Source organism: Bubalus bubalis, chromosome X, assembly GCF_019923935.1.
Source record: "Bubalus bubalis isolate 160015118507 breed Murrah chromosome X, NDDB_SH_1, whole genome shotgun sequence".
Lineage (NCBI taxonomy): Eukaryota > Metazoa > Chordata > Mammalia > Artiodactyla > Bovidae > Bubalus > Bubalus bubalis.
This window is the reverse complement of record NC_059181.1, coordinates 142,838,080-142,856,046: the sequence shown is the minus strand read 5'-3', so window position 1 is coordinate 142,856,046 and position 17,967 is coordinate 142,838,080. Positions and strand designations below refer to the sequence as shown.

The 17,967-nt window shown below is 40.6% G+C and overlaps 1 protein-coding gene across 3 annotated transcripts in view; it reads right to left on the bottom strand.

Annotated features, from left to right (window-relative positions):
* Nucleotides 1-753: 753 nt before the first annotated feature.
* The window catches only part of SLC9A6 (solute carrier family 9 member A6), a 51,056-nt gene continuing 33,842 nt past the window's right edge, over nucleotides 754-17,967 (bottom strand). For all 3 annotated transcript variants that reach the window (XM_025277345.2, XM_006056250.3, XM_025277346.2), the window contains 4 exons: nucleotides 16,714-16,744; nucleotides 14,399-14,478; nucleotides 8,740-8,845; nucleotides 754-3,439 (listed from right to left, as the gene is read on the bottom strand). In XM_025277345.2, coding sequence (XP_025133130.1) covers nucleotides 3,167-3,439; nucleotides 8,740-8,845; nucleotides 14,399-14,478; nucleotides 16,714-16,744 — 490 coding nt within the window. In that variant the 3' untranslated portion in view covers nucleotides 754-3,166. The remainder of the gene's footprint in view (nucleotides 3,440-8,739; nucleotides 8,846-14,398; nucleotides 14,479-16,713; nucleotides 16,745-17,967) is intronic.

Sequence of the window (17,967 nt, the reverse complement as noted above, 5' to 3'; positions counted from 1 at the left end):
ATCATTTGTGTGAAGTACTTCCTATCAAGGGCTTTCTGATTAAGTCAAGGCTTTTACACCTTCATCTCCAAACACTTGTACATTGAGTCAGGTAAACAAATACACTTTCTCAAACCTAATGTTAAGGTTTTATTTGTGAATTAGAAAACATGAGTTGGTTGAAGAAACAAGCCAGTGCTGTGGAGGCCACCACCTGGGCCTCTCAAGGACCATGAGCAAGGAAGCTGGAGCGGGTGGCACCAAAAGACAATCATGGTGTGGTTGGTGCCATTACCGGACTAGGCGAAGTGACTGTCAGCAAACCACAACCTAGAGAACTTCTTACACACAATAAGAAAGACCTGTCTTTAACTTGGAAAAGGACTATTTGTGATTGTACTCTCAACCCAACTTGGAACTACCTTACCTAACTTTTTACAGAATTTACTCTCCCCACATAATGGAAGTTAACATGTTCATGACATTATCCATTACTGAGCTAACATGCTACAAATCAATATAACAGAATTCAACTGCTTTGAATCATATTTCTTAAATGGTCCAACTGTGCCCATGAGCAAACACATCCAGCCTTACACATAAGCACCAAAAATGTGCCACCCCATAAGTTATGTTCTGTTAGGTTTCTGTTTGCTGCTTTTTTAAAAAAACACCAGTCTTCCCCCTTTCCCAGTAGATATATAGGTAGAAAAATAAATGAAGTCAGCACTCTTTACCTCTTACTAGAATAAACTGTGACTCAAACACCATGAATGGTTATTTGCAAGGCTATAATTTTTTTAATGACAGATTTTGCTAAAAGAAACCACTACAACGTCTGTCCAAGTCCTCCAAGGGAAAACAAAAAAATACATAAAGATTAAAAGTCTATTACTTTAACAGCACATTGCCAAACACGGACAACTAGGATACAATGCCAAGGAACCTTAAAAAATAACTTGAAAAGACACAATGTTCAAGTCATTCACACGTGTAGGGTCCACAAAGAACAGGAAAACAAGTCCGAGAATAGTTCTACTTGTGCATGATGAGAATTCTGACTGTACCTCATCCAAGTTCATTCAGGTGTCTTAAACCAACAGATGGATGAGCAGAGTTTGTTTTTTTCTTCTTTGCTTGGAGATGCACACATAGATTAGAGAGGAGAATCTTCCAGATGCTGATTTAAGCACAGCAGGCTTGGTTCCCCTTTGATAAAGTACGAAGGCAGATTCAGTTGACTCAAGCTTTATCAGTTTCCCTAAGAAAAAGTCTTATGCATGCTGAAACAGACAAGTTACTGAATTTATCATGCTAAGTATTTACAGTCATTTTCATAAAGTGAGCTCAGTAACTTGACAGGATAAAAAAGGTAGTTGTGAATTTCTTGTATAACCTTTTACAGCGTGAATGACTTTGTGGGTAAATGACGCTGAAGTTCAAAGCCCCTCAAACATGTTAACAAGAAATTACTGATGGCATGAAGAGGCACACATTATAGAAAATGCACACTTCACGGGTTCCTGCATAGCAGGAAAGTCGCTACCACTACATAACAAATGGCTATGCCAACAGTTAGAGCTGCCACTCAAGGGTTCAACAGTAGAATTCCCTTAAAACCGCAAGGAGTGTTTGCATCACAGCAAGAAAACCTTTGGGAAAATAAGTATATTTTGTTTGGAAAGATATTTTGCATTGGACAATTTGAACATCACATAAACAAAACCGTTTTCAAATTGGGTAAGATTTAAGGCAATGCTACTCAGACCTGAGGGGGAAAAAACCTACAGAAGTTTGTTTTTCTTCCAAAACTTTGACAGGTCAGAATCAACATTGGAAAGGATCCCCCCTGCTAAGCATTCAATACACTGTTAAGTATTTGCAGCATTACAAAATAGAATCCACTTTCATACTCTGCACATGAAATGGGCAATTGTTATATACTCTTCCTTGAAAACTGTAAGAAACAAAACAAACATGGCAGCTTAGGTATTTCCTATTAAAAAGTCACATGAACATGAAGACAACTACACCTGGTAACACAAAGGCAGAACCGTCCTCACAACAAGCTCAGGAGCGCTGTATTCTCTCCTGACTGGCTGTGGTGTCCTGTGGAACGGTCATGGATTCATAAATTAACATCAACTACAGACTAACGAATGACAAGTAGACACAGTCAATTCAAAAATTTTACATTTTGCTCCTGTTTGGCTGCTAAAGAGCAGCGATTTAAATTGGTATAAAAACTTCTGACCACAAAGCTTGCTATACAGATAAAGTACATAATCAAAAAGTAAGCAGCAATCGAGTTTCTCATTTAAACTTATCTGGTATAGAGTATTTACAGATTTGGGGGGAGAGCTCTCTGAAACCACTACGCTCCTTACTCCTCCTGGCCTCTGCCCACTCCAGCCCCTCCAAATCGAAATCAAGTGTTCTGAACTATATACAACTATACTTTGGCTAAGTGGGCTGGATGGTGCAACTCTTTCCAAGGTCTTGGTCTGGAAAAAAGAAACAAAGTCTTGGAAGTCATGCACAGCCTTCTTTTCTGAGTAGCAGTGTACTGGAGCCAAAAAATTTACTTTTTCACGGCAAAGGGGAAAAGGGGCCCCAGCACTTCACTCCCCAACCTGAATGGGCAAGATCCGAAGCCATTGACCTCATGCACCATAACAGGCCACCAGACAAAAAGGAAAGAAAAAGGTCACGACAAAGGCAGCAGCAATCAACACAACTTTCCAACAAAGCAACTTCTCCTGCCTGGGCTCCCCCAGAAACAGTGCTCCCTCCTTCCTCTCCCTCCCCTCCCACAAGACAAAATTAATTCACATCACAAGAACTTGGTGCTCTGGTTAAGTGGTAGGTAAATATAAGAAAGAGTAAATCTGTCACCTTGTATACCTGAACTGAGACATAAAGCTAACAGAACACAAGACATCACTGTGAAATTAACTTTCTAAAACAGATCCAGTCTACACAGTGTGGCCAATAAAAAGTAAAATGAAGAATTTGTTCACAATCTGCCTTGTACAGGGTATTTATAGTCTTTCAATGCTATATAAATAAATAGCATTTATATAGCTTAAACATTCAGAGACATGCACTGGGACTTTTTAGGTAGTACGAATTTCTTCACAATCACATGTGCAAATTTTACAGACCACTAAGTGAGTAACTAGTAAGCTTAGGCTGGACCGTGTCTCGTATTATCTAACAAATTTAAGGGGGGCTCAGAATCATCCATAGGTAGAACCAGGCGTGTTCCCCGAATGACCAGTTCATGGTCCCCAAAGGCAAGTTCCCGATCAAAGGCATCTTCAGAACTGTTTCCCATAAGTCTCCTAGGGGCACCGGATGATGCTGACTCAGTGTTCACAGTAGAATCGCCATATGTCAAACTAATATCACCATCATTGAGGATGAGATCGGAGTCATCGTCTTTCAACTGTTCCTGGTTCTAAATGCAAATAAAACAAGTTTTGAGAATTATTATGAAAAATTAAAGAAACATTTCCAATAGCTCAATTTTCAAGGATGCTGTATTTTCTCTGACCCCACTTGCCCCACTGTGTGCCTGCAGACTGAAGTGCTTGAGAGCTGCCAAAATCTCTACTGCTTTCTCTTACCTCCTGTCTCCTCTCCTCTCCTTCAGATAATTAGCTCCTACTTATCACTGAGGTTTTCACTTAAAAGTCACTTTCTCCCAGAAGTCTTCTTTGACCATCCAAGGCTAGCTTAGGTGCCCTCTTGTGTTCTTCCCTAGCAGCCTGCACTTAGCCCTCTCCCTACAGTGGCACTTACCCCTTTTCACAGCTGCATATGCAGGGGTCTGCATCACATCTCCCCCCACTAGACTCTAAATCCCTTGTATGCTGTAGTTCAATCACCTAACAATTTGGGGCACACAGAAAGTATTCACTAAATGTAAGTGCAATTCATTGCTGAATAGGTTTAAATAAATGAAGCGCTTACTTTCATGTCAACAATGCCTAGAAATATTGAACCTTCACTACCCTCATTACATACTTGTCAAGCAGCTCAAAAAGCTTTTGTTCTAATGGAAATTTGGAGGCCAAAAAGAATATAATTACATAAAGTTCCAGAAGAGGGAAAAGTGTCCAGGATATATAGTGCCATTTTGGTTAATTAAAAAATGTACATGTGTATAGTGAGAAAGGGTCCAGAAGACCCCCTGGAGAAGGAAATGGCAACCCACTCCAGTATTCTTGCCTGAAGAATCCCATGGACAGAGGAGCCTGGTGGGCTACAGCCCACAGGGTCACAAAGAGTCAGACACAACTGAGTAACTAAACCACCACCACATATCAGTAAACAATGATGTCACAGTCAGCAAGAGACTGCAGCCCTCCAACGTGAGCTGGTGAGCCTGAGGAAACTCAGGAAGGGAAGAATACCTGCCATCCAGCAGCCATCAAACTGCAGCCACAGCCCACAGTGAGCCCCAAGGGAGCTCAGGGTGTGAAAACACAGGATACCAGCCCCACACAGCTGAGGTGCATTTCAAAGGAATGCTTTCAGTGAGCCCAGACTCTGCCATTTTCCCATCATAAAAAAGCGCTAGATTCCTTCACTTGAGATATCTGGTTTTCTTTAATTTACAAAAACTTTTGACATTCAGACTTCCCACCCTTTGTTGCAAAATTTTTATATAACCTGGTTCCACTTACCCTACGCCTCAGCTCCAATCCACCCCACTCCCCTGACTCCCACCTCCAGGGAACAGTTTTCTCAGGGTTACTTGAGATGCTGCCTCCCAGACTTGAAGTACCCCAAATTCCAACTTTTAGGTTGTGACTATTTTTCCAGTCAACAATAGAAAAGTCTAGAAGGGTATTCAACAAAATGATGATAGCAAGCTCTGCATGATAGGATTGCTAATGGTTTTTATAGTTTTCTTTGTGTTTCTGTATTATCTGAAATTTTATTATAATGAATGTTTATTACTTTTAAAAATCAGAAAGTCATTTTATTTAAATGTAGAGTAAGAATCATTGTAAATACTCATGTTGATACAGCAAAAAAAGTCTGTGACTAATACTCCTTGAGGGAAGTAGATAGAAACCTCCTACACCCAACTCTCCTATCCTGTGCATTTAAAAATGTTAAGTTTGTCTAAGATAGTCAAATAGACTGAGGACACTATTAGACTAAAATTTCACATTTGCTGTTGCTGGAAATTTCAAAATTCTTTGATGTTGCTAGAGATTTGCCTCAACACTCAAAGACAAAGACCTGTAAATTAAAAACCAAAGGAAAAAAAAAAAACCCCAAAGAAACCCGCTCCACCAACCAGCCATAATCCCTTCCAAGCCAATCCAGCTGTAAGTCTAAGCTGTAAGTCTAAGGAGCCTGTCTATCACTTAATTCAGCAATGCCCACAACAAAGCTCTGTGGGGCCTTCACACATCAGCAGGGGCTCTTTCTTCAGCACCTTCGACTGCCTTTATTAAGTTTGAAGTTTGGGGCAATAGCTACCAAATTTTAAAATGCATATGCCTTTTGACCCAGCGATTTAAACCTTTAAAATCTATTCTTTATAACTTTATATTATTGGGTAAACATATATACAAGGATACTCACTGTAAACATTGTTTGTAATAACAAAAACACAAAAGGAATGAGACTGACTAGATCAACCTTAGTAAAGCTACACTACGCAGCCACCAATAGAGAGAAGGTTCTCATGGACTCTTACAAAGGTATCCATGCTGTGGATCATTACGTGAAAAAAAGCAAGTAGCAGGACAATACTATTATGATCCTGTTAGGGGAAGCACACCGATTGAAACCGCCCACCTTGGCCAGGCACCATAGTAACTTTGCATGAGTTGTTTTATGACAGGAGATCCTGATAAGGAATATGGAATAAGCCACCACCAACCAGAAGAGTTCGGGAAAGGTTAAAAGGAGACACCACGTGTTCGTCCACTTCCCAGAATCCCTCTCACTAGCATCCACCTTGGCTGAGCAATTAGTGCGCCACCAGGAAAGACTCTGAATTAGAGTGATTGGCCAAAGACCACCCAGAAACTAATCCCATCACCATAAAACTGGAGACTTCGAGCCACGGGGCAGAGCAGTTCTCCTGGGTTCCCTTGCCCTACTGCTCTCCACCTGGGTGCCCTTTCCCAATAAAATCTCTTGCTTTGTCAGCACATGTGTCTCCTCGGACAATTCATTTCCGAGTGTTAGACAAGAGCCCAGTTTCGGGCCCTGGAAGGGGTCCGCCTTCCTGCAACAATCCCATCGTAAAAAAACAATAACAGACAGTTATATACACACATAGAAGTTTGTATAGATAAAATATATCTGGGACTATCCACAATAAACTCTTAAAAAGACTGTCTCTAGGGGATGTGGTGGGAGAAAGAGAGTGACTTTCATTTTTCACTTTGTACATTCTATACTGTTTGAATATCTGGCTGTAAGTATGCTGCTGCTGCTGCTGCTGCTGCTAAGTCGCTTCAGTCATGTCCGACTCTGTGTGACCCCATAGGCGGCAGCCCACCAGGCTCCCCCGTCCCTGGGATTCTCCAGGCAAGAACACTGGAGTGGGGTGCCATTTCCTTCTCCAATGCATGAAAGTGGAAAGTGAAAGTGAAGTCGCTCAGTCGTGTCTGACTCTTGGCGACCCCATGGACTGCAGCCTACCAGGCTCCTCCATCCATGGGATTTTCCAGGCAAGAGTACTGGAGTGGGGTGCCATTGCCTTCTCCTGTAAGTATGCTACTTTTGTAATTTAATAAGGAGTCAGCATAACAAAAAATTAAATTAAAAATGAAGTTTTATGGTTGTTCTGGGTTACACTGCATCCCCCTCATCCCCTAGAAATATGAAATCCTAACTCCCAGTATCTGTGAAAGTGACCTTATCTGGAAGTACAGACTTTTAAGGGATCATGTTAAGATGAGGTCTTTAGTGTGGGCCCTGATCAAGTATGGCTGGAGGGTGTCCTTATAAAAAGGGGAAATTTGGAGACACAGATCTGCGCGCATGCACACACACACACACAGGGAAAATGCCAGGTGAAGATGAAGACAGAGATCACGGTGATGCATCTTCAAGCCAAGGAATGCCAAAGATGGCCTGCAAACCACTAGAAGCTAGAGAGAGGTCTGGAATAGACTCTCTCTGAGCCCTTAGGACCCAACCCTGCTGGCACCTGGACCTCAGACTTCCAGCCTCCAGACTGTGAGACAGTAAATTTCTGCTGTTAAGTTTGGGGTACTCTGTTATGACAGCCCAAGGAAGCAAATAGAACAATGTTGTATTCTGCTATATTCTACAGAACACACAGGCATTGTGCAGCTCTTCTGGCTTTTCATGATGGTGAGTGGGTCTCTGGACTCCAACAGCCAGGCCTCACTGACTTAGCTGACAAAGCTGGCTGACCCCTCAGCAGACAGCCATGTGGGCTAACAGGGTAAAGAGGGAATGGACACTGTGCTTGATACGGGAGCCTGGGTAAAGTGGGAGGGAGGGACAAGACAACATGGGGTGTTCCCCTCACCCCATCAGCAGTGTATGGATTCAACATAACATAGTGCTGCAGGGTACTCCTCCCTGACCCAGGTGCCACCCCAGCTAAGTCTCCCCTTCCCTGTCCATTCTCCATGAGATCTACGCTAAAACACCACAGAGGAGGTCATAAGGAAGTGTGTATGTGTGTGTGGGTGTGCATGTGCATGCACATCTACACTGTTTTACCACACCCTTTCCTCTCAAAGTGTTACATCAGAGTAGTCAAAACTGACAGATTTTGTTAACATGGGGACTTTATTTGATGTCACAGATTATTTTTGAAGGATTGGGTTAGAAGTAAAGTTTTTTAACAAAAAACTTGAAAAACTAAATGCTCATATTTTAAAATAAAAACTGCTTAGCATTTGTCATTTCTTTCTTTGTTGCAGTACCTGCTAAATCACCAATCTTACATTGGCAGTTAAGGAAAAATATGGAATCTAGATTATATCTAGGTATGTTGATGCCTCCCTCCCATGAGATATACAATACAGGTAGATAAACTTGCCCTTATGTATGAAATAAAAGACCATCTGTTGCACTTTAGGAGCATCAAAAAATGTTTTAGTAATCCTCTCAACATGACTGTGACGATCCACATTTATAGATTAAAATATATAAAGTTAGTATTGAGTTCAGACCACATGCTGCAAATAATTGATTCTCCAGGCAAGAACACTGGAGTGGGTTGCCATTTCCTTCTCCAATGCAGTAAAGTGAAAAGTGAAAATGAAGTCGCTCAGTCGTGTCCGACACTTAGCGACCCCATGGACTGCAGCCTACCAGGCTCCTCCACCCATGGGACTTTCCAGGCAAGAGTACTGGAGTGGGTTGCCATTGCCTTCTCTGAAATAACTGAAAACCAGCACAGAAATTGAATTTTTTTGTACTAAAATTACTGACAGCAAGATGCTATTCCATATCTGTTTTCAAATGATGTTTCAAACACTGTGAATTATAATAAATTTAGAGATAAATTATATCTATTCCATATATAATTTATATATAAATTATTATACATATAATAAATTTAGAGATTTCAGTGCACTTTCTAGCTGAGCAACATATGTTTATATTCCTGCTTGTGGCTTTTATATCATAAAAGCAAGCAAAACAAAACAAAACAAAACAAAAACAGCAGTCACCCATCCACAGAGCAGATATATTTACATTTAACTTAATGAAGAACTGAGGTTCTGGATGAAACCAACTTACCTCATAGGCCTGGGGACTGGTCAGGCATCTTGCAATGGGGCCACAGCAGGCAGGCAGGGTGGTGGTAAGAGGAGGCCCACTGTGCGTCAACAGAGGCTTCAGATAGCTGTGCTGGTTAAGGAAGAGCTGTGTTCCTTTCTTTATCAATTTAAAAAGAACACTCTGCTTGATTACAATCACTGTCACAGTGTACCTACCACTTCAGATAGCAAATGTCCCATTTCATGACCCTGTTATGTCAGTGAGATAGCAACATTTTAAAATTTTGTAGTATTATCTCTGCTTTACAAATATGGAAACTCAGGCTCACAGAAGTCAACGATCTGCCTAAAGTCACACAAGTAAATGGTGGACCAATACTCAAACCCAGATCAGTCTGATTCCAGATCCTATGACCTTTTGACCACTACATCATATTGCCTTTATGATTTTACTAAAGTCAAAATCACACTCGATTTAGCACCAAAGGAGATACAGAAGAAAGAATACTAAAGAGCCTGAAAAGCGATTAAACATTTCAGTAGTAGAATATAGTAATAAAAAATAGTTTTCATTATTTACTATGGATTCAGCTGGCCTCTTCAATGAGTTGAAACTTCAGAATCAGAGGAAATGCAATTCTAAAAACATTTTTAAAAATTATGCATCATGAGTTCCTCTGTCACAGACTCTCATTTTAGCATTCATCTATTCTCCAAAAATAAAAATAAAAACAGATGCAATAATATATTTGATACTTGAAAGGAAAAAAGAGAGAATCACAAGAAAAAGCAGAGAAAGGGAGAAAGACACATATACATATTCCCTACTTTCTAAAATTACAACCTAAGGTTGTTCTCAATTAAAAATGAAAGAAATTTACATAAATTCCCATAAACTCTAAGATTAAAGTACTTTGTATAAACACACTTATATAGTTCATAAAACATCTTGCCACACAAAAACCACTGAAAATCTGGAATGATGAATTGTACTAGTGCATCAAGTACAGAAACTACCAGATCTTAGTTCAGTGGTACTTAACAGGGTACTTAGTACTGAGGCTAATAAGTCTTGGTGTTTAACTCTACAAGAACAAATTACCTAAAAACTAAAACTTATCAAATATTGACCAAAAAATCTGAATGGTCCAGTATCTATTAAACAAACTAAAACATTGCTCATACAAAAAGCTCCAGGCCCAGAAAGCTTCACTGGTTAAAATCTTCCTGGCACTTAAGAAACAACACCAAGCTTACATAAAGTCCTCCACAAAACAGAAAAAGTCTTCCCTACTTGTTTTATAAGATTAGCACAGTCTTATTATAGAAACTTGATAAGGATATTACAAGAAAAAAATCACAAGCCAATACTTCTCATGAAAATAGACACAAAATATTAGCAACTAAATCCAGTGTCACACAATGAATAACATATCATGATCAAATGGGATTTGTTCCACCAAACTAAGATTGGCTTAACATTCAAACAATTGATGAAAATCAGCAAGATAAAACACTAACGGAGAAAAAAATAAACACGTGATCATTTCAATTGATGCAGGAAAAGGGTATGATAATATTCAATACCTATTTATGATAAGAACTCTCAGCAAACTAGAAAAAAAGGGAATTTTCTTAAGTTGATCAAAGATATCTCAAAAACTTATAGCTAGTATCATACTTAATGGTGAAATATTGAAAAATATCCCTTGAGGTCAGGAATAAGGCAAGAATGCCCACTGTCATCGCTTATATTTAACACTGCATTGGGAAGGTCAGTTCACTCGCTCAGTTGGGTCCAACTCTTTGTGACCCCAAGGACTGCAGCATTGCAGGCTTCCCTGTCCATCACCAACTCCCAGAGCTTGCTCAAACTCATGTCCATCAAGTTGGAGATGCCATCCAACCATCTCTTCCCCTGTTACCCCCTTCTCTCCTGCCTTCAATCTTCCCCAGCGTCAGGGTCTTTTCCAATGAGTCAGTATTTCCCATCAGGTGGTAAAAGTATTGGAGCTTCAGCTTCAACATCAGTCCTTCCAGTGAATATTCAGGACTAATTCCCTTTATCATTGACTGGTTTGATTTCCTTGCAGTCCAAGGGACTCTCAAGAGTCTTCTCCAACACCACAGTTCAAAAGCATCAATTATTCAGCACTCAGCTTTCTTTATGGTCTAACTCTCACATCCATACATGACTACTGGAAAAACCATAACTTTGACTAGATGGACCTTTGTCGGCAAAGTAATGTCTCTGCTTTTTAATATGCTGTCTAGGTTGCTCATTGCTTTTCTTCCAAGAGGCAAGCATCTTTTAATTTCATGGCTGCAGTCACCATCTGCAGTGATTTTGGAGCTCAAGAAAATAAAGTCTGTCACTGTTTCCACTGTTTCCCCATCTATTTGTCATGAAGTGATGGGACCAGATGCCATGATCTTTGCTTTTGGAATGTTAGGTTTTAAGCCAGCTTTTTCACTCTCCTCTTTCCTTTCACTTTCATCAAGAGACTCTTTAGTTCTTCGCTTTCTGCCATAAGACTGGTGTCATCTACGTATCTGAAGTTATTGATATTTCTCCTGGTAATCTTGATTCCAGCTTGTGCTTCATCAAGTCTGGCATTTTGCATGATGTACTCTGCATATAAGTTAAATAAAACAGCCTTGATGTACCCCTTTCCCGATTTGGAAGCAGTCTATTGTTCCATGTCCAGTTCTAACTGTTGCGTCTTGACCTACAAACAGATTTCTCAGGAGGCAGGTCAGGTGGTCTGGTATTCCCATCTCTTTCAGAATTTTCCACAGTTTATTGTGATCCACACAATCAAAGGCTTTGGCATAGTCAATAAAGCAGAAATAGATGTTTTTCTGGAACTCTCTTGTTTTTTCGATGATCCAGCAGATGTTGGCAATTTGATCTCTGGTTCCTCTGCCTTTGCTAAAACCAGCTTGAACATCAGGAACTTCATGGTTCACATATTGCTGAAGCCTGGCTTGGAGAATTTTGAGCATTACTTTACTAGCATGTGAGATGAGCACAATTGTGTGGTAGTTTGAGCATTCTTTGGCATTGCCTTTCTTTGGGATTGGAATGAGAACTGACTTTTTCCAGTCCTGTGGCCACTGCTGTTTTCCAAATTTGCTGGCATATTGAGTGCAGCACTTTCACAGCATCATCTTTTAGGATTTGAAATAGCTCAACTGGAATTCCATCACCTCCACTAGCTTTGTTCATAGTGATGCTTCCTAAGGCCCACACAACTTGGCATTCCAGGATGTCTGGCTCTAGGTTGGTGATCACACCATCATGATTATCTGTCATTAAGATCTTTTTTTGTATAGTTCTTCTGTGTATTCTTGCCACCTCTTCTTAGTCACTTCTGTTTCTATTAGGCCCATACCATTTCTGTCCTTTACTGTGTCCATCTTTGCATGAAATGTTCCCTCAGTATCTCTAATTTTCTTGAAGAGATCTCTAGTCTTTCCTATTCTATTATTTGCCTCTATTTCTTTGCATTGATCACTGAGGAAGGATTTCTTTTCTCTCCTTGCTATTCTTTGGAACTCTGCATTCAGATGGGTATATCTTTCCTTTTCTCCTTTGCCTTTAGCTTCTGTTCTTTTCTCAGCTATTTGTAAGGCCTCCTCAGACAACCATTTTGCCTTTTTGCATTTCTTTTTCTTGAGGATGGTCTTGATCACTGCCTCCTGTACAAAGTCATGAACCTCCATCCATAGTTCTTCAGGTACTCTGTCTATCAGATCTAAGCCCTTGAATCTATTTGTCATTTCCACTATATAATCGTAAGGGATTTGATTTAAGTCATACCTGAATGGTCTAGTGGTTTTCCTTACTTTCTTCAATTTAAGTCTGAATTTTGCAATAAGGAGTTCATGATCTGAACTCTAGTCCCATCACTTCATGGCAAATAGAAGGGAAAAAGTAGAAGCAGTGACAGATTTTTTTGGAGGATCCAAAATCACTGTGGATGGTGACTGCAGCCATTAAATTAAAAGGTGCTTGCTCCTTGGAAGGAAATCTATGACAAACCTAGACAGCATAATAAAAAAGCAAAGACATCACTCTGCTGACAATGGTCTAAATAGTCAAAGCTATTGTTTTTCCAGTAGTCATGTACAGATGTGAGAGTTGGATCATAAAGAAGGCTGAGCACCAAAGAATTGATGCTTTCAAATTGTGGTGCTGGAGAAGAATCTTGAGAGTCCCTTGGACAGCAAAGAAATCAAACCAGTCAATCTTAAAGGAAATCAGTCCTGAATATTCACTGGAAGGACTGATGCTGAAGCTGAAGCTCCAATACTTTGGCCACCTGATGCGAAGTACTGACTCACTGAAAAAGACCCTGATGCTGGGAAAAGTTGAAGGCAAAAGGAGAAGGGGGCAGCAGTGGATGAGATGGTTAGATAGCAACACCGACTCAATGGACATGAGTTTGAGTAAACTCCAGGAGATAGTGAAGGACAGGGAAGCCTGGTGTTCTGTAGTCCATGGGGTAGCAAAGAGTTGAACACAAGTTAGCAACTGAACAATACCATAGATACGCATTCATTCGTGTTTCCATATATTAGAATCCTTCCAGAAAGTGAATGTAAAAATCTAGCAAACAGAATATATTAAGTAGTAGCTTCTAATGATAAGTGTCAAGTGCGTTTTTCTTAAACATAGAAGGTTTTGATCAGAAAGTCAAAAGCAAGGAAAAAGGATTTTTACATAGCTGTCCCAAATTCACTTCAACAGAACATAAACTAGGTTCTGATTCACTTAAAGTCTCAGCCAGAAAGAACTCCATAGTCCCTTTATCTAGTTCAATTTTCAAATAAGAAATTAATTTTAATAAAGTGAGTGATACAATTTTTTAAAAGGCATGATTTAGGGACTTCCCTGGTGGGCCAGTGATTAAGACTTAGCCTTCCAATGCAGGGGCATTGGGTTTGCTCTGGTCCAGGAGCTAAGATCCCACATGTCTCTTGGCCAAAAAACCAGAAACAGAAGCAGTACTATAACAAATGTAATAAAGACTCCAAAAATAGTTCACATAAAAAGTATCTTTTAAAAAAATTTTTAAAAGCATGATTTAAACAGGTTATTATATATAACCTGACTTAAAGTATAGCTATGAAGAAGACTGTTACAATAGGACAAGAAAGAAATCTGGTAAATAATGAAGCACCGGCATTCTGAATGGAGAGGAGAATCTTCCAGTCTTTGGAAAGGTCAGAGAAAAGACATCAATGATCACTGCGGTATCCAGCATCGCTGAGTTTCTCATTCCCATGTTTCTTCCTAAGCCTGCCTTTCCTCTTTTACCCTAGCAAGCACACTGACAAACACCAACAAATTCCTTTTGCAGCATTCACTCAATTAGCTAAAAGACAATAAATATTAAAGTTTACTCCATAAATAAACCTATATATCAAAGCAAGTCTATCATAAAGGCTCTTGAGTCCCTACTGGCTTCATGGGTTTTCAGAGGAATTCATCTGTGTGTGTGGGTAACCTTTTCATCCGTGTGTGTGGGTAACCTTCTCCACTACACTGAAGGGGAAAAGGAAGACCAAAGGTATCCTTTATATTCCAGTTCAGGAAGAGAGTAGTCAAAACAGTTGTTCCATTAAATTGTAATCATTCATATCCATACTGTTTTTTTCTCAATTAAGGATACTTGTGATCAAAGTTATACCACATCCGGAAGAGCCATGCGCTCTCTGCTTTGGTAGTTCTTCTTTCACTTTCAGGAATACCCTGCAAACAGACAATAAGTAAGTCAATATATACATAAAGACAAAAAACACATTCATTTAAGAGTCACTGCTTTGTAGAATTACAAATATAGCCTAATTTAAGAGCTTGTATATTGCAGCTTAGGAATAAGAAACTGTGAAGTATTTTTTTTGAACACTTCTATTACTCAGGCTGCTTCCTGATTTATGAGTTGACTGGAATTTAGCAAAATTAATGTGGGATAATCCACCCCCTAAATCTGAAAGCTTTACACCCACAATGTGAACTGCACCTTAAGCGGAAAACATCGCATAAACATTCTGATCTTTGGGAGTTGTCATGGGTCCCAAAACTAACTGGCATTTTCAAAGATGCTATTATGTTGTTAGAACACTAGCAAAATTTAAGTAAGTAGGGAAATTCCATGGTAAGCCAGGCTGGGTAGGAGGGAAAACTAACACAGCAAGCGGATCTCTTCAAAAACAGCTCCCCCCAAAACATAAACTGCATCCTCATGTGTAACACAGAGCAGTCAGCAGTGGCGCTGTGAGGCCATCTGGTTCATCTCGGCTCCGATGTGAACTAGTTGGGCAAGTCCCTTCCCCTCCCAGCCTGAGTTTTTTCATGAATACAATGCGAACCTTACTCAAAGGCTCTTTCCAGCATGAATGTTCTGTTTCCAAGATTTTCAAAGAGTACAGTTGAGATTCTGGGTTTGGTTCCTGTTTTGTTCCTGTTTTTCCTGATCCTCAAAATAAGTGAATCTTCCTCTCGGTGGGTATCAAAATACAAAAAGTCTGAGAACACTGAACAGGCTTACAGTGTTTACTTTCACATCAGGAGGCATTAGTTTGTATAGCTCCACTTTTTAGAAGAGCAACAAATCTACAAATCTCACGATCCCCTCACCACATGAACACCTGTAAACCTAACCCCTACATGTTCCATAGTTACTAAAATCTTCCTCTGTGCTTCCCAGTGGACACTTGAAATATTGAGTAAACAATATACTGAGCCAAGGCATCCACAGTTTTGAGGGCAAAGTAAAAATGACATTTTTTTCTGGATGTCACAGTTGGTACTCACCTACCTGGCTCTTTCCCTGTCACTCCATTTCCATTTGTCCTCTGTGGTGACAGAGGGGACATAACGGGTAGAGGCATACACAGATGGTGATCAAGCATTGGTCTGGGGAGCTGTCTGATCACTACTCTTTTTTCGACATGGGGGAGGAGGCACTAAGGGGCTATTACCCTTTGGAAACTACCCCAGGAACTCAGCATCATGGGAACTCATCCAGCCTGGTTTGTACAATTATTTCAAACCCATGAAATTATACTTTAAGGTTCTGATCACAAAAGAGGCATGTGCGTCCTAGGTCACATACAAACTCATCACTCAATAGCTAGCAAAATTAGCATTCAGGAAATGAATCTGACAAAAAAAAATTTTTTTAATTACACTCTGAAGACAAGTAGACCAGGGCCTGTTTCAGACAAGAAAAAGAACTATTGTTTTTAAAGAGATGCTTTGCATTTTCAAAAACCTCATTTCTGTTATTTCCCATCTCATGTCTAGGGCAGAGGTACCTATTCAGCTGTGCTCAGAAAGCATTAAAAGGTGGAAGGAAAATACCAGAAAAAGGTGGTCAGTCTAGAGAAAGCACTGAGTTACAATGCACTGGTCTACCAAGTTCTGTTTCAAGGAAACAACAGAGAAAGTGACACATGAGTGTAAGCAAGGAAACATGGGCAGGGCTGAGGCAGAGGGTAAGAAAGCACATTCTCCTGAACAGGCAGGGAAGCCTGGTTGAAGAGCCCAAGGCTTCCAGGCAGTTCTCAAGGGCAGCTGCTGGTCATCCAATTTGAAAGTTGCACAGGAAAAGCAGCTGGAGTGGGGCTTACATCAGAGACAAGACTTCATGCGCAAACCAAAATGGAAAAAGGCTCCCCATGCCAGAACAGTCACTTGAAAACCCAGGAGTGCTTAAGGGACTCTACTCTTGTCTGTGGCCAAAGCCCAGCCTTGCCCACAGATAGGGGAGCTGTCACCCTTGATAACCACACGCAGCCTAAAATTCAGTTTTGTCTCTATCGAGCAGTGAGAAAAGCCAGGAATGATATGATGTCAGTTAAAAGCTGATGCAAATAGTACAGGATCTAAATAACAGTGGCATGAAGTCTACGTAGATTTGTTTTCTTTCCAAGCAACCACACATTTGACAGAAATGCCAGGACAACACAAATGCATATTTACCAAGTGTTCTTGGTCTGAATCAACACCAACCCTAAAAGAAAAACACAAAAGGCAAATGAGATCTTGAAGCAAAAAAAAAAAAAAAAGCCTATTCACATATGAGTACTCTTAGGCAACTACTTTTCTCAACACAGAAGCTATGAAATGACTAATATTTTTGTGCTTCTCAATGGCTGCTGCTGTAGACTTTTGGCTCCTGCCACTTTCCTTAGCAACAGCTTGACTCCTAAGGCAAGCAGGGTCTACTAACCTTCTCTTCCTGCAAGCCAATCCCACTTACCAGTTTCAGAAAAAATAACCTTTTCTTTTGTAACCAAGTCCACAATAAGCAGGAGTGAGGGCAAGCAGTGCTGCCCCAGTGGCCGAATAAGAACTCTAGGGCAGTTCCACAAACAAGGCTGGCCCATTGCAGTTCCGGGAGGAAGCTGCATGTTTTCAGACCTCTCAGCTCTCCTGGCAACATTCTGTTATGATGACTGAAGAGAAGGTCCAATTCCAGGGTGTTTTTCCATAGGCAAATGGATAGCCATTAGCCTTGGTTCTTCATGATTCTTTTTTATCTGCTTTCAATCTCAGGGAACAGCTTCATTATGAGAAGCTCTCTTTGACTCCTCTATCTCCTCAATCTGAGCACTCACCACCTCTGTTCATTCTCCCTCTAAACTGTCTCTCAGATCCCCTCTCCTTTCCATTTCAACTGCTCAAGCTGGGACCTCATTCTGACTCACAGCATCTGGAGCAACTGGCTGTAAGGGTGCCCCGCTGCCAGGCTCTCCCTGAGAGTTAGCCATCTCAAGCAGAGAGCTCACTGGCTTACTACCTTTACAAAAGTCTCTGAGACCAGCTTGTAACTCAGAGGGTCAGGTCTAAAGTCCTTTGTGTGGCATTCAAGACTCTTCAAATTAGCCACCCCTGCCACTCTGGCCCAGTTTTCCCCTCACCCTCGCCCAAACACCTGCTGGTAGTGAGACCCGACTGCTCCTTGCCCCAGACCCTGTCCTCTCCTGAGCTTCCATGTCTGTGCTTGTGCTAGTCCCTCTATTTGAACTGTATTGTCCCTTATTTTGTTCTCCTTTTTTGAGTTCCAAAGGAACCATTCTATGACCCCTTCAGTCAGGATCATTTTTCCTCTGGGATTTTACAGTACTTTCTAATTCTTTTATTATAATACTTAGTATAGTAGAGTATAGTTATTTACCTGTCGGTCTCCCCAGATAAGACTGTGAGCTCCTTGAGGGTAAAGGTCATGTCCTA